We start from the raw sequence: 26,661 nt of genomic DNA, 5'->3' as shown, positions 1-26,661 counted from the left end.
TTCAATTGCCACTAATAAAAAAAGACCTAAAATAGGGAAGAATTAGGACATAACCCCAAAAGTTATGTTTTGACATCGAGCTTGACATTTGAAAAATTATTTTCACACTTTGACACAATCAAATTTCACAGATGACACAATCTGTTTGACAATTTAAAATTGGCGCGCAGAGCTTGCCGACCAATGGTGCCGTTTATCACCTGTGACGTAGTGACCAACCTGCGCAATATCATACCTTGTATTCTTTGTATCATGGTCCGTAACCATGGAAACACTTTAGTTCAACATTTTCTCACCTTTCAACAATGGCGCTACCTGTATTCTTCTTCTTTTTCGTATTCCAAGTCTTAAGAGAACAGTAACCACAGAATAAAAGTACAGTCCTTCTTCTTCTTATAAATAAGGTTCGAAACATATATACCCACAGATTTGACGTAGATTCCCTCTTCTTTTCTTTTAGATGGCTTGAACATATATAAGTCATCTAGCCAGTATCAAAAAAAAATCAAAAGGAGCGAGTCTAAAATATAATCTATGGTGCATTAGACAAAGACAATAACAAAAATAAACAAATACAGTAAAAGTAAATAAATAATCCCTTTAATCTTTAATTGCCAATAATTATATTAAAATTGTGCCGAGAACGCTTATCGGTGCTGTAAAAATTATATCCCTCAATTTTTAAGAAACAAAAATGAATATTAAGAATACAACTAAACAAACAAATCTTATAATAGGTGTATGAAGAGCCTGAAAGTGAAGAAAACTATAGGAAGCAAACTAATGAGTACTTACATTTACAGGATTTTTAACAGGCCGTAAGGAACAACAGAACACACCCAAAAAGATAAAAAAAAGGCCTCCTTTATACCGTATGATCGAGATGACCAAGAAAAAAACGGACTAGAAGTCATTTCCGCCATTTCCAAGCCAAGTGGACGCCGTTTTTTCAGATCATACGGTACTATGACTTTATATTATCAAAGCTGCCAGGAAATAAAACAATATTGGCAATTTAATCTACTAGAAACTCTTGATCACAATATATTTACTTCACTATACATATAAAAACATACTGATTACAGAAGAAAATAAATATATATTCACTAGAATGTATCATGTATGTAATAACTATAATTACAAAATATTCATTATCTATTATAGTTCCAGAAATAGAGGGAATGGTCGTAGAACACGAAAATATAATAAGATATGTATAAATAATACATAGTAAAAAAGTAATGAAAAAACTTTCTATGTAAACAATAAGGTCGTTATACCTTTTATGCATTAAAAATTTACATACCCTGTGATCGAAAAAAAAACGGCGTCGGCGATGGCTATAAAATGAAGACCGCTGCCATTTTATATATAAAATTATATGGGAAATGTCATCGATATTCATTTCCAAGCCAACTGGACGCCGTTTTTTTTCGATCATACGTTATCTCATATACATCATTCAACACATCGATCGATAAAACGTATTTTTGCCTAGAACAAACATATTATCCTCTTAGAACAAGTTCTCAAGTACTGAACAACAAAAATTAACGTCAACTTGACATTCCTCCCCGAATTTAGGTATTTCAAATTTACGGTTTTGTAATATTTCTAACCAATATCACCAAATTTGGTTATTAGAAGAATATATGAAGAAATACGTACAGAACATGGTTCAATTTTAACCATTGACCAATTTTAAAGATGATGAATTTTCCAACAAATGGCATTTTTTTTGTTATTAAGTTATATTGAAATAAGCCCGACTACTATCGTGACGTCAGAAGCCATTGTCTTCGGCTTCTGTGTGTATGTATTAAGATACAAAAATTGACACACAAAACTATTATAAACGATATTTACTTTTTGTCATGTTAAACTGATCAAAGCAAAAAAGTTTTTAAAATACTTTAATCTAAATTTCATCCTGTTAAAATTGAACCCTCTGTATCTTTCTTACTTTTATTACACCCGAATTTGTTGCAAAATATTAAATGTATATAAACTTTGTTTCAACACACTTGGAACACTCTTAACACTTCTTTTCTGTACTGTATGTCTTTTTAAATCATAGTGTCTGTAAGATTACCTAATTTTAACATCAAAAAGTCCATCACGCATCACACTTGTGGCTTCGCATTTACCATGCATTTACCCAAAATATTACAATAATAGTGCAAATCAGTTTTTCAAACTAATATCCATACTTAAACAATAATAATGAGCAGATTCATTGTAGTATAATAATAGCCCCAGATCCCAGGGCCAGCAGACATTACTTACAGTGTAAGAGCTGGGCTACATAAAAAACCTTATCATCGTTACATGGCTAATTTTTTGTGTGAAGTATCCTTTTGTGTAGCTATTATGAAATAGTCATGTCTGCCAGCGCGATCCAGGGGCGGCCAATCGAAAGGGTGAAATTTTGACACTAAAACTATTATAAGGTACACGAGTTATAACTGTGAAAATAGCTTTTATTTATTATTAAGAAACGTGGAAAATTGTTGGTAGACATTGTTCTGGTCGCTAAAATGCCGACAGACAACGCGAAAGAGGCATGAAATTTTAAAAATTATCTCAAAAATTATTAAAAAATGAAATTTGAAAAATAAAAAATAAGTATGGTTTGGTTTGGTTTGGTTAAAAGCCGTATGCAAAAGGGCAGACAAAAATATCGTGGCTAAATCAGCCTGCAGTTATCAAAAGCGCGATATTACTCTAGCGCTTTCAGGGAACGCTCGCCGCCTCATCCATTTAAGTATAGATAAATCATGTATACGATTATATTATCAATATATTTTTTATTATTTCAAAGCAGATATCATACATTTACTATTCTGTCTCACCGATTTGTATCTGACTCATCGTACTGCAGATCCCCGCTCTCCCAAACGAGTCTTCCTCTGAGTCGATATCTGCACCGTAAATTTTTTTATAGACTTATTATGGTTCAATTGATAACGCGGCCAGCGTTTTCTGAAAACGCTTATACAGGGTGAGTCTTAAATAAGTGAAAATACTTTTAAGGGTGATATATTTCGACCCCAGGAACACGTCTATGAGTTTTTTTTTCGCAAAAAAAGATGTAGAAAATCGTGCAATGTTTTTAAATTTTCCTGTATATTTTAGAAAACTTTTTAGAACAGCCTATTCACCGCAAATTTACCAACAGTATAATTATTTCTTAACCTATCATGCTTACGACTTTACTCTATGGCTATGACACTAAAATAATGGATGCAAGTACAGAAAAAAAACAGGTGTCTCACAAAATTATTTAAAAATAAATAAATTTCTTTTGAAATTTTCATACTTGAATAACTCGGTTATTTTGGACTTATTTGGAAAACGGTAAAAAGAAAATATATTTCTTTTATTGAGATCTACCAGCTCTGAAAATATTTGCACTTATTCAAGATTCACCCTGTAGAGTAATATGGCGTTTTTTATAACTGTCTACCGTTGATTGAGCCACGATTTTTTATCTGTCCTTTTGCATACGGCTTTTTAAATAAATAAACATGACATTCCACCAATCGACATGCATGTATGCCATGATTTTTTTTGTCAAATTCCATGCCTTTTTCGGGTTGTTTGCCGGCATTTTAGCCACGAGAAAAATGTCTGTCAACAGTTTTACACGTTTCTTAATAGTAAATAAAAGCTATTTTCGCAATTATAACACGTGAACCTTATAATATTTTTAGTGTAAAAATTTCACCCTTTCGATTGGCCGCCCCCGCTTTAAGCCCCGGGATCGCGCTGGCAGACATGACTATTTCATAATGGCTACACAAAAGGATACTTCACACAAAAAATTAGCCATGTAACGATGATAAGGTTTTTTTATGTAGCCAGCTCTCCGTCTATTATTTTCTAACAAATAAAATGTATGAGATATTGTAGCATTGATAGGTGCATTGGGAGAGGTACAGTGTGATAAGAATGATACTCTATGTTATTATTACTCTATACTCTATGTATTCTGTGGCTAATCAGCTGATACATAATTTAGAGGTTATGAGAAAAATTATTATGTCTTGTTTAGAAAATTATGCGCATTTTTTAATGTAAAAGGTTTTTCTGTCAAATTGATCAATATAAAGTTTTTCCTAAACTATAGCGTCTATTTTCCACAAAAGATCCCACAAACCTCAACACAGTGTGCTAAGGGTCGCTCAAAAACAGAACTCACTTTTCTTAAAGTCTCAGTGCGTCATGGTGGGAAGCGGTACTTAAAGAGACTAACAGAAAAAGCCTCAGAAAAGTACAGCGATTAGCAGCTCTAGGTACGACTGGAACAAGGAACAACGCAGCGCAAGCTGGGCTAGAAGTGATTCTGGGTTGTTCACCCTGTATATTGACGACACGGAGTATTGTAGCTAAACGATTAGATTTTTGCATATTGTAAGTTTTGAGTTCGTTGAGGGACTATTAGAGATACAATTTAAAAATATTTTTACAAGATACAGAGTGTCCCAAATAAATAAAAAATATCAAAGTTTTATTTTTTTTAAATGGAACACCCTGTATATTATTACATTTTTAGTTTCTACGATTAAAATAAAGGTAAATTTGATTAAGGATTACCATTTTAAAATTACCGTTTTTGAAATATGTATTTAGATTTTTGCCAAAATACAGTAATAATTTCAATGTTTCAATGCTCTAGGCGTATTTAAGTTTTTAAAACCAAATATTGTACTGATAAAAAAAATTATACTACCTTATACAGAGTGTCTAAAAATTGATTTTTAATAATTACTAGCTTTAAACGGCAATAACTTGTTTAATTTAAATGGAACACCCTGTATATTTTATGAGAATCAGATGAACAATTTAATTGTCTATTAAATTGTATTATGCCATTTTTTACCTATCTCTTCAAGTTTTCGCAGAATATGCATTTTCTTATAATTTAGACCTCATTTATCAATATACCCATGGAATATTGACATTTTAGATTATTTTTAAAGATGTAACACATTTTTAAAGAGTACAGATTCTAATATGGTCGATATAATTCGTTTATTTCATTAAAAAATAACTGTTTAAATATTTGTTATAGAGGACCAATTAATATGATTCCAGTATTCAAACTACATTTCAATTAAACACCTTAAAAATTTTATTTAATTTTTTGACGATTGTTTATTTATAACAACAGAGACGTTCATTTTCATAAGTTATTATTATATTGATTTCTGATTCAAATCCACATTTATTTAGAATAATTAATTTATTAACTAACACAATTAAGTATGTAATTAATTAATATTTGGGCGGAAATAATGGTGGTATATTTAATTAATGGTATACTCTTTTATAAAGACATAAATAGTTTTCTTTTTGTACACAAATAGACTAGTAATATTACCTTTTTAAGCACCTGTACATTTTGTACATTAGTTGTTTTAAAAACAACCTAAAATGTCAATATCCCATGGGTATACTGATAAATGAAGTCTAAATTGTAAGAAAATGCGTTTTCTGCGAAAACTTGAAGGGATAGGTAAAAAATGGTAAAATACAATTTGATAGACAATTAAATTATGATTCTGGTTCTCCTAAAATATACAGGATATTCCATTTAAATTAAATAAGTTATTGCCGTTTAAAGCTAGAAATTATTTAAAATAAATTTTTAGACACTCTGTATGAGGTAGTATTATTTTTATTATTGCAACACAATAACTGATCAATAAATAAACTTCAGCAAATATTTAGTATTAAAAACTTTCATACTCTTGGAGAAACGAAGCCTTAAAATTTTTACTGCAATTTCACAAAATTGAACATCACAACCTTAATCAAATTTACATTTATTTTAATCGCAGAAACTAAAAATGTAATAATATACAGCGTGTTCCATTTAAAAAAATACAACTATGATATTTTTTATTTATTTGGGACACTCTGTATCTTGTAAAAATATTTTTAAATTGTAGCTCTAATAGTCCTTCAACAAACCCAAAATTTACAACTTGTAAAAATCTAATCCTTTAGCAACAATACTCCGTGTCGTATGTGGTGAACAACCCTGTATACACTCCCAATAAACATTCTAATACTACATTATCCCATACATTTTATTTGTGAGAAAATACGGAAGATCTGGCAGCCCTGGAATCTTGCTCTATATGTTCAAGAACAGAAAGAGTCAATCCTATCCAGTGTTGCCTTTAAAAAAATAAATAAAAACTTATTTTCCATGATATACGTATTTTCACCTGGTCTAGAAACGATTGTTTACAAAATAATCAACAAAATAACTAAAACAAAAAGGCAGCTCTAGAGATCATTCTTTGCTCTTGTTGCCTTTTTTCCGGTGTATCCTTTTGTGATAACTTTGGGCGAACGAGTTCACTATTGATATCACGAAATACAGTATCATTACCAGGACGAATTTTTCGAAAACCGCCCCTAAGATGTTGCCACCTCCTCCCGGACTGACTTTTTTATTGGCTTTTTTGTGGAGCTTGATCTTCTGACCGTCCAAAAAGCCTTTAAAGGGTTCCTATAAAATTAAATTAATATTAAATACTTTAGTATATATCAGGGTTGAAAAGAAGACAATTTTTTTAAATTTTTAAACAAGTTGTGTTTTTTTACTTATTATTGTTTTAAATTAAATATAAGCGATACCCATTAAACTTTTAGTTACGTAATAGAGGGCGCGATTTTTAAATTCATTGTCGCCAACCAAGGACACATTCGGCACCGGGCTGAATAACTGAAATTTAAATTTCTTGCTAGGAATTCAGGTGGTAGTTCTACTGTAAAAAATGTCAAGTTGCCACAATTATTTATTTATTTAAGATTTATTTCCTAACATTGTCATTCGTTTTGACACTTTATTTTTGTATTATGAGTTTTTGGTTTAAATGAATCGGGAGTTTAACCATAGTTTTTTTATTGCAAATAATTAATCTTCATACAATTTTATGATACCCGTATTTTTTTATTTTACTTCAATTTCATCCCATTTTTTTAAAAATTAATCAATATTTTAGAATTTCAAATTTACACTTTTGCAATCTCTGACGTCACCTATCAAAAGTGTCACGGTTTGCAACCAGGTACAAAGGTAAATAAAAAACATTTTTCTAAAGGTATTTTAAAGTAGATATAAAATTAATTGTAAAATAAAAGTTAAGGAACTTACTTTAAAATGATCTTCACAGCAAAATCTCGTACTTTTGCTGACACATTGTCTTGCCGCTTCAAACCAGGCACTTCGACGGCTTTCATCCAAAAGAACAGTTATAAAACCTTTTTCTGGAGAGCCTTCAGAGTTATTTAGACAGCGCTTCACAAAACAAACTTTAACACCCTTCATTACAAAAATAATAAAGAGGGTACAATAAAACAAAATTGAAAACTCAAAGTATTTAACGCTAAACGCAAAATCCACAAAATACAAATCTAACCTCGAACCCTCGAACGCCTCGAACATCCGAACAACTTTGGTAGTGTTTAGTACTTTGATAAAAATGGCAGTAACCTGTTTAATTATAAAAATTTAAGTTTTAATTTCTAGTAGTAAAAAAATATAAAAGTAAATTTAATATTGGGGTAATAAAGAATAATCCCACATAAAAACGTATTTTTTAACGATCTTAATAAAAATAGAAAAATCTAACGTGATTTTAAGATATTTGGTGTAAATACGGTAGCGGAGAACTAGACACGCCATAATATTATTCTTCAGAGGCTCGCGCCCTCTGTCTACTATTCAGTCAAATGCTGATAGGTAACGTCACAATTTTCTACGCGTCATTTCAAACCAACCAGTGAAATTTGTATTGAATTTGATTTATTATTTATTCCTTAATTGTAACTTCGTTGCATTTCTTTTTGTATTGAGGGAGTACTTTTTAATCAATTCCAATTGAATTATATATTAAAAATAACAAGAATTTACTATTGTATTGTATTGACTAAGAGTGGGTCCCATGGGGGGACCCTTCACTGAGGCCGCGATAGGGCCTATTGTGGCTCAGTTTCTACACGCTCTAATTTACAAGAGCGTCAAAGTTCACCCTCAAGACCCAGCCTCCTAATATAGGCCGTTATGTCTGAGGGCGATATGTCTCCTAGGTCTGATAGGTCTAGCATGGGTTTGCCAAACATCTCGAACCTGATCCTGCTCCCAGCGGGGCAGGTACACATAACGTGCTTCATTGTTTCGTCATCTTCCATACAGAGTCGGCATTCGGCGTCTTCCACCAGTCCCGTCCTCTGTAGGTGAGATCTCAGCCGGCAGTGGCCCGTGTACACTCAAGTGTCACACCCAAGTACACACTTCCAGTCCCGGAACGTCGCACTCCTAACCCATTCACAGAGCATGTCTCTTGCGAGATTTTTAGGAACGCTAAGTGTCGGTTCTGGGCCCACGAATGGCGAGCCTGCACCAATTTTGGCGAGGGAATCAGCACGTTCATTTCCCTCTAGGCCGACATGTCCCGGTATCCATATTAGCGACACTTTGTTCCTATCTCCCAGTATATTGAGTAGTTTCTTACAATGAAGAATCGTCATAGACGTGCTTTTCGTTGCCTCAAGTGCTTTCAGCGCGGCTTGACTATCCGAAAATATGCTTATTGTTTTCCCGGTGTATTGCTGTTCTACCAGCAGTTGCACACAGGTTTCAATAGCATATAGCTCAGCTTGGAAGATCGTGGTGTGTTTTCCAAGACTGTAGTAGATCTCAGTCTTTGGACTAAGAATTTACTATGGTTAAACACCGGATTGTGTTGTGATACTTTAAGCTTAAACATTTTTACTAGCAGACCTTGCAGTCGAACATTGTTCTTTTTAGAATCTCTTTTAGTGCAAAGCGTACAAGATAGCTTAATAGCCGTTGTAAAAAACTCATCGCAACCTCATTAGAATATTTTGAACGGGAAAGCGATAATAATGGCCCTTTATGTCGCTTAAGTGCTGTTAAGGAGGTGAATTTTGTTGATGAACTATGAAAATAATAACTGTTTATATATTTATAATTAATTTATTTTTGTTTCCTAAAATATTTTGATCAAAAAAAAAATTGTAAAAGTGGGCGACGCTGTGCCGGTCAAGCTTAATCACGTGACTAAAAGTTTATTTGGTATGATCTATAGTATACAGGGTGTCCCATTTTCCTGAAATACAGAGCGAAATTGAAAATGTTGCATTTTTTGACCCCCTTCCTATCTCGATTATCAAATAACTTATCGAAAATCGAGTTCTGTAGCGTTTTTCACACGTAGAATCCAGTGGCGTAACTAATTTTTCGCTGGGAGCTCTCATTACCGAAATATGACTCAAACTTATGTTTTTTTTTAAATGGGACACCTTGTATACTGTCGGAATGGGCAACTTGTCTCCAAATTCAATTATTTAGAACAAGTTTAAAACCAGTAATGGTGTTTTAAACACTTTTAAAACACTTACCTGTAGTTTCTTTCCAATAACTGGTACCAAAACCAAATAATTTATCGCAGTTTCAATGAGAGTTTCATTAAATGCAATTATAACAAACAATTTTTGTATGTGCATTTTAATGATGGCCTTGCCTATCAGGGTGGCCCCAAAAAACGTCCAGAATGGAACGAGGAAATGACCGCAGGTTATACCAGCTAAGTCAAATAAGGGATTTGGTATCTAAAATAAAGTGATTTTCATTTAACTAAAAAAAAACCTGATGGTAATAATCTTTACTTACACTAGCACAAGCTAAAATGCCGAAAAATCCAACTTTTTGAACTAATTCCTCGACAAATAATTTTCCCTTTTCTATGATAGAAAGTTTTTCTCTGTTTTGTTGTTTTTTCTGTAGTGCTTCAAATTCTTTTAGTTCGTCGTCTTCATCATCTGGATCAATTCTAAAAAAAAAACATTATTTTTCATTTATATTGCTAACAATAATTAATATTTTTAGTAAGAAATAAGGTGTAGAAAAAGTATGACGAGATCTAAAAGTGATTTTACAATGGTTTTGTGTTACCAATATACAGGTGTCCAAGCTAAATCTAAAATAACTTAAAAACGATTTATTTTAGGTATAGGAACATGCATAATCAAAAAGTAACGAATTAAAAAACCTTTCGGCTAGTAAAATAAAAAAGGTAGGATTCCATTTGAAAAAAAAAAAAGTTTAACTAACTAATATAAAATTAAAAATCTAGTTGCACTTAGATTTTTAATTTTATATTAGTTAGTGGTCTAGTAAGCCAATATGTCCAAAAATATAAAAAGACTCATATTAGGTCTAAAATAAAACAAAAATTAAACAGAGTCCTCAAATATGGTAAAGACAATATACGTACCCAGACAATCTTGCAGCTCTAGCCATAAAATAAGGAGGAAGTTCCCCCAAGGCAGTACCGGCACCCCAGCACATGGCTTCTAACCTAACTTTGGACATAATACTTAATATTGTCACTGGAATACTACCTTCTTCCCCTTCTGCAGGACATACAATACTAAAAAGTACAAATTCATTACAAGGAATTCCATAGTAAACATGTTTGCAAACGTACTCTTCCGGATACGGTGGTTCTGGAAAATTTAAACTACCACATTCGTAACCAGCTAAAGTAACTGCAGCTATGTGGGGCCCAAGGTATAAAAGAAACGTGTGGAGCCCTGTACCTAAACCTACTGAAGATAAGACACCTAGAAATCGAAATTTTATTAAGCTTAAAACAGTAAATATAGAGTATTTTCAATTTACCTAAACCTGTCCAGTATAGACACCATAGAATTTTCTTATACACACCCTGTACAACTTGGTGGTGTGGTCCTTGCAAATTGACTAATAAATATAAAAATAATACTGAGATCCCAAATAATGTGACTAGAAGTTTATTGGCTAAGACACTAAAAAAGAAAGATAAATAGTCTTTAAAGAACGTTCAGATTATTTCGTTATTAAAAACGGCGTCAGAATAGCTCTCGACTGTATCTCAGTAGTATTACCCGTCTCAGTAGTAAGTATTAAAAAAAAATATAAAAAGATTATGAGAAATTGCTGGAAATGATTTCCAAATGTGTATAATGGCTGCTCGAGGCGCAACTGCTATAGCAAATAAAAAAATGGAATTTTAGCAAAGAATTAGCAGCGCCTCAAGAGCATTCTGGTAATTAGAAGACAGGGTTTTCTCCAATCATGATTTGAGCACAAAAACGAAATTTGCAGTGTATAGTATTTCCGAAGTCGGTTTGAATAAGAGATGAACAAAAAATTGCAACTTGCGATTGACTCTCATAGGAAACTGCGATTGAGATTTCTTCTATTTGCGAGTTTTAATTTAGGCAACCAGTATTATAACGTACACTACGTATCGGGCTTTTCAGTCACAGAAAAGCTTATGAAAGAAAACAGCAGGTGGATGACACTTCTATGGGAGAACTGGCAATGGTTGAAAACTTGACTACAAGCGATTTTCTAGGAATCTTCCTTACCGATAAATTATTGACAAGAGTGACAGATAAAACCTTGACATTCTTTCAGGATAACAGTTCATCTCTTTTTCTTTCTAAAGTGTGCGTTGAAAGGAGACAAAAATAATTTTTGGTGACCCATAATTTGTTATTCGAACACCACTTTTCTCCTTGTCGGGTCGTTGACGTTGACTTGTCGCCATTTTATTTCTTTTGTTTACACGCTGCAGTTTGCTTTGTAAAATTAATACATAAATTATTTAGGCAAATATAGGTTTTTGATAAAACTCTTTGGACTAACGTGTAGGTAAGTGTTGATAAATAAGTTTTTTTTTCATCTTAACATGCTCATTGTCATTCTCCTGATTTAGGTGACAGAAAAGGATCATCAAATCAAATTGAATTTTATATTTCTTCATCCCAGGACCGATGATACCTTCCTAAATATCAACGAGATGAGCCATCGGAAGAAAGGGACCATAGTACAAAACAGAAAGGTGACTTTTTTCTTTCCACTTAGGATATTGAAATTATTATATACTGTAGTCGTGTTCGGTATTATGCTCTGAGAAATATAGATAAACAAAGAACAACAGATATAAAGCACCCCAGAGGAAAAGAGAGGCAATACCTGTACTCTCTCTCTGATATTTGTGAAAGTTACGGCAAAGTATTGTTGTAAATGTCATCTTTTTAATCGACCTGAAAACTTCGAGCAAAAAGATGACACTTTCAACAATACCCTGACAGATATCAGAGACGATACAAGTTTTTCCTCTCTTTTCCCCTGGAATACTTTTAATTTATTATTCTTTGTTTATCTAGATTTCTAAGAGCACTATGAACGAACTCAGCTCGTATGTTTGAAATAATCATCCAGTTGGCTTAAAAATGATGATCGGTGACATTTCCTATATAATTTTACTTTCAAAATTATGATATATATATCTTCATTTCTAAGCCATCTATGACGCCATTTTTTTCAGTTTTGTTATAATTAATTTTGTCTCTTGATCTACTTGTAACATTATTCTTTTAATTTTATTAATTTATTTTGGTGAAATTCATTTCTGTTGTATATTTGATATTGATATTAAACATATTTTTAAAAAATGGTGTATTTTTTGTGTTTTTATCTGTCATAATTAAAAATAAATGAAGAATTAAAAATTTTTATTTTTTTAAACTTCCCGCCATGCGTGACAATCTAGTCCGTAGTTCCTACAAGCGATATTGGGGGCGCTAGTAGCAGTAGACTTGTCAACAGTGTCAAATTTAAACGTCAATTTCACTTTCCAATATTTAGCAAGGCGCTCGCACTTCTCCTTGTGTATGTGTTTTGTGGAAAACAGCTTGTGTAACCATCTTCTGATGCGTGTCAAATAGTCGTCAGCGAGTAATGGCAGTAGTAATAGTAGTAATAAGTAGGAGTGTAAGTTATATGATGATACCAACTAAAAAACTATACCTACGACAAATATGCCAAATACTTACTTTTTACCATAATGAGCTAGTAGCTCTCCGCATTCTCTAACAAAATATTCTAACGTCAACAATGGCTTCTTCCACAACACGATATTTTCCCTCTCATCTCGCTCTTTGACTTTCTGTTTCTTTTGGGCTTCACTCGTCGAGTTTTTCGTCGACTTTCCGTTGGCATTATTTTGTACTATGTTTCCATTAACGTTAGCGGTGACATCTTTTCTTTTGGTTGCCATCTTGTAGCCCAAGCGTTGAAGCTGAAAAAAGAGCGAATGGTTTTACCATATTTCATTTATCAATATATATGCCAAAAAAAAAACAATCAAATAAAAAATGATTTATTTATAATATTTTGACAATTTGTATGTATAGAATAATTTTAAACACGCCTGTATATTACATGAGACAAAAAAATCTATCCCAGACAATAAAAATTTGGGATATAGCCAAATTAATTTTCAGCACCAGACAGTAAAAACCTATTTTGTTGAACTCAAATACCTCTGCTAAGTCAATAAAATATCCTAAATTCAATTATTTAAAAATAATTGAATAAGCGTTCGGCATTTAACGTTTTATGTAAAACTGGCTAGGTTTTTTTACCACAAATGAAGAAGGAGAAATTAAAGATAAAAGATTACAATATATATGCATTGTACCACATTTTTAGACAACTTATTTATTTTTAAGATTTTGACAGTCAAACATCAACATAATATTTCTTATGTTTGGACTAAATTTTCTCGAAATAAGACATAATTTAAAATTCCGCTAGAATACGGAAATAGATTGAAGTTTTGTGATTACAGTGATATATAATTGCTGAACAAATGCTGAAGCTCTGCAAACAGTAATTTTAAAGCCTTAATCAAAGCACGTGTGTTTGGCATTTGTCAGGATAAAAAAAACAACTTTTTTAAAACTTTACAATATATCGAAAAATAACTAAATATGAAAATAATATTTGCAATGAGAGATGCAGAATTTTATAGCAATTTAAACTATATTTAACCAACATCAACACATTTAAACTATATCTAATAACAATAAAAATAAATTGCAAACCAAGATATGAGATTTTGCTACAGGTGTCCGACATATCGACTGTCTTTCGGTCGTTCGGAAATCGGCGTAACCACCGTAATAAGTAATAACAAGTCCGGACAGCTATGACGTAAAAATCTCGTGACGTCACCAACTGGAGGCTCAACTCGATTTAGCAGCGTTGATAATTACCCGATAAAAGTTCAAATTGTGGATCTTTTTTCACTCGCCAGATATATTTCGAAGTTTTAAAATGTCTTCTCCGAGTTTTTAAAAATATTATAGTATACAGGATTGTTCACCACATACGACACGGAGTATTGTAGCTAAACGATTATATTTTTACAAATTTCAAATTTTGGGTTCGATGAAGGACTATTAGAGGTACAATTTAAAAATAATTTACAAGATACAGAGTGTCCCAAATAAGTAAAAAATATCAAAGTTGTATTTTTTTAAATGGAACACCCTGTATATTATTACATTTTTAGTTTCTACGATTAAAATAAAGTTAAATTTGATTAAGGTTTATTATACTTTACTGACATTTTAGATTCTTTTTACAGATGTATCAAATTTTTAAAGAGTACAGATACTAATATTGTCGATATAGCTCATTTTATTATTGACACCTATGGAATATTGACATCATATATTGACATTCTAGTAATATTATCGTTTTGCTAAAAACAATAATGTTGTATGCAAAAAGAAAACTATTTAAATCTTTATAAAAGAGTATACCATTAATTAAATATAGCACCATTATTTCCGCCCATATACTAATTAATTACATACTTAATAGTATTCGTTAATAAATTATTCTAAATAAATGTGGATTTGAGTCAGAAATCAATATAATAATAAGTTATCAAAATTAAAGTCTCTGTTGTTATAAATAAGCATTTATTAAAAAATGAAATATCATTTTTAAGGTGTTACTTTTATCACACTGTCTAATACCCATACAAAATTCAGTTTTTTAGTATTTGGAACAATTATTATAAATCAATGCAGTCAGTTAATGTAGTTTGAATACTGGAATCATATTAATTGGTTAACAAATATTTAAACAGTTTTTTTATTTTTTAATGAAATAAACGAATTATATCCACAATATTGGTATCTGTACTCTTTAAAAATTTGGTACATCTTTAAAAATAATCTAAAATGTCAATATTCCATGGGTATATTGATAAATAAATTCTAAATTACAAGAAAATGCATTTTCTACGGAAACTTAAAGAGATAGGTAAAAAATGGTATAATATAATTTGATAGACAATTAAATTGTGCATCTGATTCTCCTAAAATATACAGGGTGTTCCATTTAAATTAAACAAGTTACAAATATTTCAAAAACGGTAAGGTTTAAGTATAATAAACCTTAATCAAATTTACCTTTATTTTAATCGTAGAAACTAAAAATGCAATAATATACAGGGTGTTCCATTTAAAAAAATACAACTTTGATATTTTTTACTTATTTGGGACACTCTGTATCTTGTAAAATTATTTTTAAATTGTACCTCTAATAGTCCTTCATCGAACTCAAGACTTACAATTTGTAAAAATCTCATCGTTTAGCTACAATACTCCGTGTCGTATGTGGTGAACAACCCTGTATATAAAAATAGTTTTAATGGAATACGGAAAAAATCATACCAGTCAATAAATGTTTATTTTTACGTATATAATGGATATTTTTATTTAAATTTTTTATTCAAAAGCGCAATATCTGTTATGATGTCAAACAGCGCCCTCTAGCTACCACGAAAAAAAATTATGGAAACAAAATTTATACTGGAGATCATTAAGGAAGAAAAGCCCTTTTAAACGAGCCCTAGTTTGTTTAAATCGGCTAACCTAAACCAGAGTTATCCTTATTTTAATAAAAGCAAATTTAACCTTCTTCCAGCACTGTATTTTATGAGATAGAGCAAAATACTCTATATTAAAAAAATTACAAATTTTTCGGTGATTACAATAGTAATATTTAAAATACCTGTTCATCTGCATATTTTTGAGAAAAACTCAGTTTTCTGATTGGCTAGCAGAGAAACGCCTCCTAGCGGAAATTTTTCGAACTTGAAAATAATTTCCAGCTATTTCTCTTGGTCGATTTACTTATTAGAATTTTTTTCCCAAAGTTATACGATAAGTAGTTTCTGAGATACAGCCGGCGTCCATTCTTAGTTGGCCACCCGGTACTTTTGTGCTTAGGTAAAAAAGTGATTTACTTTTATGCCTAATAACACAGATAACACTTAGCTAATAATTTAAATTTGGTATTATTTATACTCCAAAAACTAAAACAATTTATTTATTATTTATCTCGAGCTATTGATTGTTGATTTTCAAAAAAAAACATCATTATCAAGAATAACACAGATTTTAAAATTACCAAAGAAAACTTTTTTACTTACTATTTTTAATACAGGATAGAGCAATGTATCCTCGTTTGATGTCATGACGAAAAACCAAAACTTCCGATCAAATAAACCAAAAAAAACTATCTAATTATAAAACAGTAAAACACCAAAGTACGTCTATATGTAATTACTCTCTACAGTAAACTATTCATATACAATAATACACCGCACACAAGTTCAACAACTTTCTTTCCACGATCCGTTTGAAAGTAAACGCACCACCAAGTTGCAACGAAAAAAGCTTCTTTAAAGATAGATATTAAGACACGATTTCACTTGTGCATCTTCTTCTAGCTCGCTGAAAGTAGTAAGGAGTGTTCTTGTTGCTGAAAATAAATTGGCTTTCACCAGTGCAATCATCCGATATCGCGCGATCTTTGAACTACCTCTCGTGCCATGCTTGTTTCTAATTTACTGGCCAATTTTTGAATTTTCTATTTCCGTATAATTCCGCGCGTATTTTTACCGGAAAACTACGTAGCATACTTTACCGGGCGTTTCTTAAAAATGACTCTCATCCCTATAACTTTTTTATTTTTTTCAGATAATAAAACCTTATACATAAATGCCTTTATGGTCAAAAAAATGTACAATTTGTAGATAAAGGTAAAGTAAACAAACAAAAGAGAATACAAAACAAAACAATAAATTACATTGTCAGTCTTATTGTTTAAAATAAACATTTATAAATGTTTACAATTTTAAAGAATAAAAAAAAATAAAAACAAGATTCAAAAATATTTAGTAAGTTTATAATAAATATAGTAATTATACATAGGATTTGATTTCAAATGGCCGGTGATTGTGCATTTTTCGAGTTGTATAATATTGAACTTTTAACTAACTCTGAGCGTGGAGTAGGCTTAGTAGTCTAAGGGAGTAGGTAAAGATCTTGATCTTCTCCGCGTTCCTGAGTGGATAAGTGTGAATTGGCCTTTCTTGAGGAACTGATACATGTTTACGTATTAGGCAAACGGATTCAAATATAAATAAGGAAGGAAGAGTTAATATTTTTATTTTTTTAAAAAAGTCTTGGCAATGTGTTCTGCTGTTTAGTCCCAGTGAATAGCGAACAGCTCTCTTCTGGAGCTTGAAAAAGCTCTAGTTTTAGAAATGTTGAGACTCAGGAGGTTAGAGTAAATTAGAATAAATAAATAATAAAAATAAATACTTAGAATAAAACGAAATTTGGTAGGTTATTTTACGTTGTGTAACAAAATATATTTTAACAAAACTTAAAATAAATCTTAAGAGTCTGTTTTATGTAAAACTGTCTAGGTATTTTTACCAGAAATGAAGAAGGAAATTAAAGATAAAGTATCACACTATATCCGTATTGTAGGACATTTTTAGACAATTTCTTTATTTTTAAGATTTTGCTCGCTATTTTATGGCAAATGCTGAAGCTCTGCAAACCTTAATCAAATCACGTGTATTTGGTGTGATTTAACACGATAGGATCGGGCCAAGTCTTAGGCAGATTTCTGAAATATAATATACAGACCTGGTCATGCTATTACCAGAGTACCTAAACCGACGAGTAGCGACAGTCCCGTTTTCAATTTTCTTTGCGGCTGCGCGAAATAAGTAGGTTATCTGTCATACGAAGAAGCGAAGTTGCCACTGTTGCCATTTATCAAATATCTCTATATACTTTATTTCAAGTATATCTCAGGCAACGAATCGTTTTTTTATTATTTATTAGTAGTAAGATATTTTATACATTCAAATTTAGAAATAAGGATAAAACAAAACAAAAAAGTTTCAATTGTGAGCAGTGTCAAACAGCAAAAGTCAAATTGTGAGCAGTGTATACCATGTTTATAGGACCACTTCATAAGTTGAGCAGTTAAATACGTAGTCTATCTGTCAAACACGTCAAAAGAGAGAGAAAGAAAATTTGGTCCCACCACATCAAAAGAGCCGACGGTTTCTGTCGCTACTCGGCGATCTACGTACTCTGCTATTACTGTGAATAGGATTTTAACGTGTAAGACAGAGAATAATATAAATGACAGGTTGACAGACAGAGAGACAGCATCAAAAGGGGCCGGTGAGCATTTTTCTAAACGCCACACGTGATCGCGAATCGGCTCGAGCCGAGCGTCAGCTACTAAACGCCACTTGAGATCGCAAAACGCCCTGCTAAATAGCACACGTTATCGCAAAATAATATTTCCTAATATAGTAAATAATATAATAATTTTGACTGACTTCTACATATCTGATTGACTTCAAATTTGTTTACTACGTGTATATCCTTCACGTATTATTCAGAAATCAAAGACTTATCTTGTGTGGTACGAGTTCAATCAGGCCATGTGTGTTGTAATGAAATTGAAAATTTTTCGGAAAACCATTGGCATGTCGTTTGGGTGGGGCCGAAAAGCTGGTATGGTTATATGAATTTGTATCTGAATAAAGGATTTTTCTGCGTTTTCTAGCATATACAGTGTATACGCTCTTGAGTTTCATTACAAAACCCATGGCAGCCTGATCAAAGTTGTGCCAAAAAATATATCAAATCGTAAAAAAAATCGAAAACATTAAACGAACACAATACAAGTTTAAAAAATATATAAAACAACAAAAATCTACTTCGCGAATTTTCGAGCTCCTAAAGCTCGATTTTGGTTTACACATTCAGCCAAACTATGAGGAGCAAGATTCCCATTCTTCTTAAAATTAACAGGCTTTCTTCCAATCTTTTCCAGTCACTCAATAGCTCTGTAGTTGCGTTGTCAACACTTTTATTGTCAGCTAATTTTATTGTACCGCTGGCGCTGGTATCAAAATCAGTACCACTATTATCATCTCGGTAATCATCAACTGACTGACTAGAGCTTTCGTTTTTGTCAGTCGGTAAATTTTCGAGAACTAAAGGTTGAAGTAAATGTGAAGGTGGTTCACTACCTGTTGCGATAACTTACTCCAACTTCTTCTCTGGTCCTTAAATTCACTCTGACTGTTTGTTCCGAAGTTATTTTGTACTCGTAAGAATCGGGAAAATCAACGAAACTACTCATTTTGTATTCAGCAAATCAAAACATAACTTGCGCATATCACATGCAGGCTACTTTGCGATAACATGTGCTATTTAGCAGGGTGTTTTGCGATCGCAAGTGGCGTTTAGGAGCTGACGCTCGGTTCGAGCCGATTCGCGATCACGTGTGGCGTTTAGAAAAATGCGGCCGGTGAGGGGCCGGTGCGAGCGATACAGTGTTGCCGGTATTTACGGGTGTGGGCAAGGTAAAGCATAAGTATGGTGGGAGTACGCATTGAGAGGGGCGGTGCTTTATGTTAGTGAATACGACACTATCTGAAAGAACAAAGGAATGAAATTCGGTATATTTGGACAGCAAACCGAATGCATACGGCCGTTCGCCATTCGGTTCGCTCCATCATCCGTTTCCAGTCGGTATATCAAAGACGTTCGCAAACGAATGAGAATTATAGAACCGCGCGAACAAGAGTTCGCTCGTTGGATAGTAGCATTCGTTCGTTCGGATAGTGAATACGCACCTTTATGTAGATGAAAGGGTGGGGAAAGGAAATAGATCACCTGAGATCCAAACTATTTTTGCATCATTCTTTTCGCCTAGCTGTTTCGGTGTGTACGTTAAGTGTTTCAAAAATGGCTATTTATACGACCGAAGAGAAGGTGCATATCGTTAAATGGTTTTACATTTCCTCAAGTGTGGAAGAGGTCATTGGACGATTTGTGTTCACCTTTCAAGATCGCCCTGTGCCTTGTGCCACAACTGTACGCAACACTGTCCATAAATTTGAGCAAACAGGCTGCATTGCGGCGTGCAGAAATTGTGACAATAAGGAAGGCGCAGAGAAGGTGATTCCCGACAAGGAAATTAATATTTGTGCCGCGGTCGAAACAAGCGAACCTTGACACGACCGGTTCGCTTAACACAACAGGCTCGGGCTAAGCCTTGGGCTGATTTCTGAAATTTAATATATATTTCCTTCGGTTACCCACCCGCTTTACCCGACCCTTGAAAGCAACCCGAAAATACAGCGTAATAGACTCTTAAAACCCTAATACCCGACACTGGCGAATTAATAATACGAAGCTCATATACAGCTAAACCAAATATTAGTATGCGTTAAGCAAGCCAAAAGCAAAAAAAATATTAAAAAAACAGGTCAAAATCATAACGAAAAAAAAACTGGTACATTCTAAAATTTTTTCCCTCGATGACAATGAAAATAAATCAATATCTATTTTTACTATGCATTACTTAATTATATCTACTTCTGTTCAGAACTGAAAATTGTATTTAAATGTTTTTTTTGTTTTAAATATATACAGTGTGTCCCCGGATTGTCTTTACAAGAGGAAAAACTCTTTTATTCTTAACATTTCGAGAAAGATGATTCATTAAAAATTTTTGTTTGTTCTAAAATGGTTTCATCCCGTTTATAATTTTCCAAATTTCCATACCGTTTTAGAGAAAATTAAAAAAAAACATGAAAATATGAAATTTTTTCTTCAGCATAACAATCCTGATAGAAATCAAAGAAGGGCTCAAATTTTGTAATTTTTTTTTTGGAAAATAGGCACAAAATGATATAAATTTCGGACTAAGACTATATTATGTTCATTGTCACTAATTAAAACACCTAATTTGCCTTACAACAAAAAAGGTACCCGTACTAATCAGAGACGGATTCAAAAAAATTGCCCACATGCATTGTAATAGAACACTTCCTTTAATAACATAAATAATAAATTGCAAAAAGCTTATTTTTGTAAAATTTATTTTGTATATTACAAATAATACAAGCTAGCTATAAAAAATTGCATAAAATAATGAAAAGCTTAAAGAACAAAAATTCAAAAATTGAGAGCATCTTTTCACAATATTTTCCACATTTTATTAAAGTATTTTTTAAGGATTCCTTCTAAAAAAAATATCCATCACCGAGAGAAAACCAATTTTTTTGAGACCGTCACTGAATACCATACATCACTAATGACACAATGAACACGGCACGACACGACACTACCACAGATTAAACACAAATAAAAAATCTCACTCTGCAATAATTTTTTGTGCTACATATTGTGAGAATATCGCGATATATTGTTTAAAAAAATGCTGTATTACTCGATATCAGTTCAAGATGATATTGTGTATAATGTTACTATATTATCTAACATCTAAAATGTTTTGTAGGTTTACTAATTACAGGACTTTGAAAATCAGGAAAACTTTAATGAAAATGTGAACACCTATCAAACTAAAAACATGTTATCAAAATAAACTCAGATATGATGCAATGTAGATCTTCAAGGGTACTTTCGGGACTTACTTATATTAATACACAGGTATATTAACTAGGCCAGAGTTGCCGGAAAGTTTACTGCTTGTACACAAAGTACACCTAAAACGACTGTTTAGAACCACGCGGTAAAGCATTAATATAATTAAAATACTGGCCGTGCTTTTGAAAAAAAATGACGCAATTAAATAGACTTCTCAAGTTATTTTCCTGGCGGTGGTTATCAGGTTCATTCCCTGTATGTATATTTTTACTAGATATACAGGGTGTGCCAGGCTGAGCGTGCATTAGAAGTTTCTAGACAATCACAATATCTAGATAGGAGATTTTTTGTTTTACAACTAGAACTATCGATTAAAAATATTTTCAATATGGCGGCACTTCCGGAAATACCGCAAGTTGACAGCAATTTTCTTATTTTAATTGGGTGCCTCCATTTTTTATTATATACTTAAATTCTCTGTACAGTTTTATGAATTTTCATATTAAACACTCTATACCTAACATTAACCGTTTTTGAGAAAAAAAAAATATTTCTAATTTTTGGAGGAAAAAAACTGCCTGTCAAAAATATGTATATAGCCTAAACGTCAAATTTAGTGATTGCCACAGCCACTGTACCATAAAGAGAAGACATTAAGACAAAAATTAAATTGTCCGAATGTCATATACAGGGTTGTTCACCACATACGACACGAAGTATTGTAGCTAAACGACTAGATTTTTACAAATTGTAAGTTTTGGGTTCGTTGAAGGACTATTAGAGCTACAATTTAAAAATATTTTTACAAGATACAGAGTGTCCCAAATAAATAAAAAATGTCAAAGTTGTATTTTTTTAAATGGAACACCCTGTATATTATTGCATTTTTAGTTTCTACGATTAAAATAAAGGTAAATTTGATTAAGGTTTATTAAACTTAAACCTTACCGTTTTTGAAATATTTTCAATTTTGTGAAATTGCAGTATAAATTTTAAGGCTTCATTTTTCCGAGGGTATCAAAGTTTCTAATACTAAATATTTACTGAAGTTTATTTATTGATCAGTTATTGTGTTGCAACAATAAAAACTTTATTACCTTATACAGAGTGTCTAAAAATTTATTTTAAATAATTACTAGCTTTAAACAGCAATAAATTGTTTGATTTAAATGGAACACCCTGTATATTTTATGAGAATCAGATGCACAATTTAACTGTCTATCAAATTGTATTATACCGTTATTTACCTATCTCTTCAAGTTTCCGTAGAAAATGCATTTTCTTGTAATTTGGAACTCATTTATCAATATACCAATGGAATACTGACATTTTAGATTCTTTTTACAGATATATCAAATTTTTAAAGAGTACAGATACTAATATTGTCGATATAGTTCGTTTATTTCATTAAAAAATAAAAAAAACTGTTTAAATATTTGTTAAAGAGGACCTATTAATATGATTCCAGTATTCAAATTACATTAATTGACTGTTTGCGTTGATTAATAATAATTGCTCCAAATACTAAAAAACTGAATTATGTATGTGTATTAGACAGTGTGGTAAAAAGTAACACCTTAAAAATGATATTTAATTTTTTGACAAATTCTTATTTATAACAACAGAGACGTTCATTTTCATAACTTATTATTACATTGATTTCTGATTCAAATCCACACTTATTTAGAATAATTTATTAACGAACACAATTAAGTATGTAGTTAATTAGTATTTGGGCGGAAATACTGGTGGTATATTTAATTAATGGTATACTCTTTTATAAAGATTTAAATGGTTTTCTTTTTGCATAGAAATGGGCTAGTAATATTATCGTTTTACTAAAAACGATAATATTACTAGCCTGTACATTTTATACATTTGTTGTTTTAAAAACAATGATAAATGAGGTCTAAATTATAAGAAAATGCATTTTCTACGGAAACTTAAAGAGATAGGTAAGAAGTGGTATAATACAATTTGATAGACAATTAAATTGTGCATCTGTTTCTCATAAAATATACAGGGTGTTCTATTTAAAGTAAATAAGTTATTGCCGTTTAGAGCTAGTAATTATTTAAAATAAATTTTTAGACACTCTGTATAAGGTAGTATAATTTTTACTATTGCAACACAATAACTGATCAATAAATAAACTTTAGTAAATATTTAGTATTAAAAAATTCGATATCCTCGGAGAAACGAAGCCTTAAAATTTATACTGCAATTTCACAAAATTGAAAATATTTCAAAAACGGTAAGGTTTAAGTGTAATAAACCTTAATCAAATTTACCTTTATTTTAATCGTAGAAACTAAAAATGCAATAATATACAGGGTGTTCCATTTAAAAAAATACAACTTTGATATTTTTTATTTATTTGGGACACTCTGTATCTTGTATAAATATTTTTAAATTGTAGCTCTAATAGTCCTTCAACGAACCCAAAACTTACAATTTGTAAAAATCTAATCGTTTAGCTACAATACTCCCTGTCGTATGTGGTGAACAACCCTGTATATAATAATGGCCGCAAGTGTCATGGAATTGAGCGATTAAAAAATTATCATAAATCATTTTTTTCAAATGAAAACCCACCTTTTTTTAGAGAAATAAAAAGGTTTTTTAATTCGTTTCTTTTTAACTATACATGTTCCTATACCTAAAATAAATCGGTTTTAAGTTATTTATGATAATTTTTTAATCACTCAATTCCATGACAGCTACCGCCATTATTTATTATATAACATTCGAACAATTTAATTTTTTAAATAGATAGCCACATGTGTTCTCTTTGTCACAGTGGCTGTGGTAATCACTAAATTTGACTTTTAGGCAATACAGATTTTTTTGACAGGCAGTTTTTTTCGTCCAAAAATTTTAAATATTTTTCTTCTCAAAAACGGTTAAAGTTAGATACAGGGTGTTTAATATCAAAATTCATAAAATTTTAGAGAGAATTTAATTATGTAATAAAAAATGGGGGTACCCATTTAAAATAAGAAAGTTCCTGTCAATTTACGGTATTTCCGGAAGTGCCGCCATATTGAACATATTTTTAATCGATAGATCTCGTTGTGAAACAATGATCTGCAAAGTATTGTAGAACTCTAGAAACTTCCAATGCACGCTCAGCCTGGGACACCCTGTATATCATTTAACAACTTATTGCCCTGCAGAGTTTATACATTTTGTATGGACCAGTCAGACCTACTGTAATATTGCAAAACCCTAGTGAACTAAGAAACTGGCGCTTAACATGTTTCCCCTGTACCCTTCAGATGCCATTTATAATAATTTGACATTAAATAAAAAACTACATAAACGAAAAAAATTGCAAAGTGAGACTTTTTTAGACCAATGAGTACCCTACCAACTCCTGCTTGTTCCCAGTGGACTTCTGTCCCCTTTTGCGACACTCCGCCTTTAATTGTTCCTTAGTCAGGCTAAGCAGTTCGTCCAATGACTTGGATTTGGGCGTTGATGGTGCAACTAAGCGCAATTCTTTGGCTTGCTTTGGTTCGGGAAGAGTTTGGCTATTGGTACGGCGTTTTTTCGCCGGCATAGTAACGTGCGCGATTAACAGCGCATCAGAAGTGGGATCGGCTAAGTTAGTCGACGCCGAAGTGTTAGTTAGATCTACGGGAATCGGTTTGTTAGTTTTTTTTTTAATATAAGGATTAATAACAGTTGGAATAGTTTAAAAACATTGTATTTTAATTTTGACATTTAGATATATGTTTTAATATAGTATTTTCAATAACAAATTAATATTAGCATTCATGAATACTAGCGCAAGATATTAGCATTCATATTCACTAATATTTAAAAATTGATATTCGTTACATCACTATGTTCAAGATGTTCTAATTTTTTTCTGTTTTAAGTAAATTCGTAAGCTTAAACAAACTTATTTGTTTAAACAAAACAAAAAATCTTGTTAATATTTATTTAAACCTAATACCTATATCATCTCAAGTGTGAATATAACAAACATTATTAATATAAACTGTAGGTACAAAACCTTTAAAGTTTAACATAAGCCATTATACTCAACTTCAAAGTAAATAATTATGCAAATATCTATAATTTTCATTATTATAAAAACTGCCAGCTTTGAGAAAAAATACAGGTGAAAGTATTGCCTCATACAAAATTTTAAATTACACACAGGTAGCAGGTAGCTCATATAGTTCATAATTATTACTTAAAATTTTCTAGATATATCTATTTGTTATAATGTTTCTAACAATTGCAACATTTTTAAAGCACTTCTCAAGTTTTCTGTGAAAACCAAAATAGATAAAATTCATTGATAACTACTTAAAACCAACAAATTATAATTAGATTAAATACAAAGTAGATTAAAGAATAATATAGTTAAATGAAAAAAATAGTTAGATTTCAAGTAACCTTTACTAGTTTCTTATCACAACGTACTGTTATTAAAATTGTAATAAAAATTTAAGTAGAATTATAATAAAAACTAAAAGTTACGTTACATAAAGTCAGGTGATATTTGTTAAGGTCTTTGGCAATATTTTTTAAACACAAAGGAAACACTACTAGAAAGGTATCACGCAATTTTTGTGTTTTATTATCTTAAAGCAATTATAACGAAACTTATTAATATAATAACAAAGAAGAATACAGATAAATTAATAACAATACTATCTCATTCCACAAATTAAATTAGAGAGACGTATTTAACAATGATTTTGCACGACCAATGTGTTGGTTATAATCAAAATTAAGGGAAACCAAGAAAATGGCTATATTTAGGAGTATTAAAGTAGAAAATTACATATATTCCACTTACCTTTATCGAGTTTTAATTAAAAACTTAAAACAGTTTCACTCATGACAATTTTAATTAAAAAAATGAACTGACAGATGATTTTCGCCTGTCAAACGCTTGTCAAAATCAAAAATACACGTCAGTGAATGATTAGAGATGAGGCGTTTGCACTGGATATGATTATGACTAAATTT

At 31.4% G+C, this 26,661-nt stretch overlaps 1 protein-coding gene across 4 annotated transcripts; it reads right to left on the bottom strand.

Moving 5' to 3' along the window:
- Window positions 1-6,081: 6,081 nt before the first annotated feature.
- Window positions 6,082-26,558, bottom strand: LOC115888663 (vacuole membrane protein 1). Of its 4 annotated transcripts, XM_030908443.1 has the most exons (9): window positions 26,489-26,542; window positions 25,043-25,308; window positions 12,928-13,172; window positions 10,724-10,869; window positions 10,530-10,665; window positions 10,317-10,472; window positions 9,713-9,872; window positions 9,442-9,651; window positions 6,082-6,523 (listed from the first exon to the last, which is right to left on the bottom strand). In XM_030908443.1, the coding sequence occupies exons 2-9, from the start codon at window positions 25,232-25,234 to the stop codon at window positions 6,305-6,307; spliced, it is 1,464 nt and encodes a 487-aa protein (XP_030764303.1). In that variant the 5' UTR covers window positions 25,235-25,308; window positions 26,489-26,542; the 3' UTR covers window positions 6,082-6,304. The 4 variants fall into 4 exon arrangements, with proteins under 4 accessions (XP_030764303.1, XP_030764305.1, XP_030764307.1 ...); XM_030908445.1 differs by lacking the exon at window positions 25,043-25,308 and having other exon boundaries at window positions 26,489-26,558; XM_030908447.1 differs by lacking the exon at window positions 26,489-26,542 and having other exon boundaries at window positions 25,038-25,173.
- Window positions 26,559-26,661: the final 103 nt, after the last annotated feature.

Source organism: Sitophilus oryzae, unplaced genomic scaffold, assembly GCF_002938485.1.
Source record: "Sitophilus oryzae breed Bouriz unplaced genomic scaffold, Soryzae_2.0 scaffold_806_pilon_pilon, whole genome shotgun sequence".
Taxonomy (NCBI): domain Eukaryota; kingdom Metazoa; phylum Arthropoda; class Insecta; order Coleoptera; family Curculionidae; genus Sitophilus; species Sitophilus oryzae.
Note: the sequence above shows the minus strand (reverse complement) of the source record. Positions and strands in the feature narration are given on the sequence as shown.

What these genes read in the sequence shown, in the direction of transcription:
- LOC115888663 (XM_030908443.1), bottom strand. Translation starts at nt 25,234, where the DNA reads ATGCCGGCGAAAAAACGCCGTACCAATAGCCAAACTCTTCCCGAACCA. An exon ending in GAACCACCGTATCCGGAAGA is followed by an intron (nt 10,473 to 10,529) that starts GTACGTTTGCAA and finishes TGTACTTTTTAG; the next exon opens with TATTGTATGTCCTGCAGAAG. An exon ending in AGAGCTGCAAGATTGTCTGG is followed by an intron (nt 9,873 to 10,316) that starts GTACGTATATTG and finishes TTTTTTTTTTAG; the next exon opens with AATTGATCCAGATGATGAAG.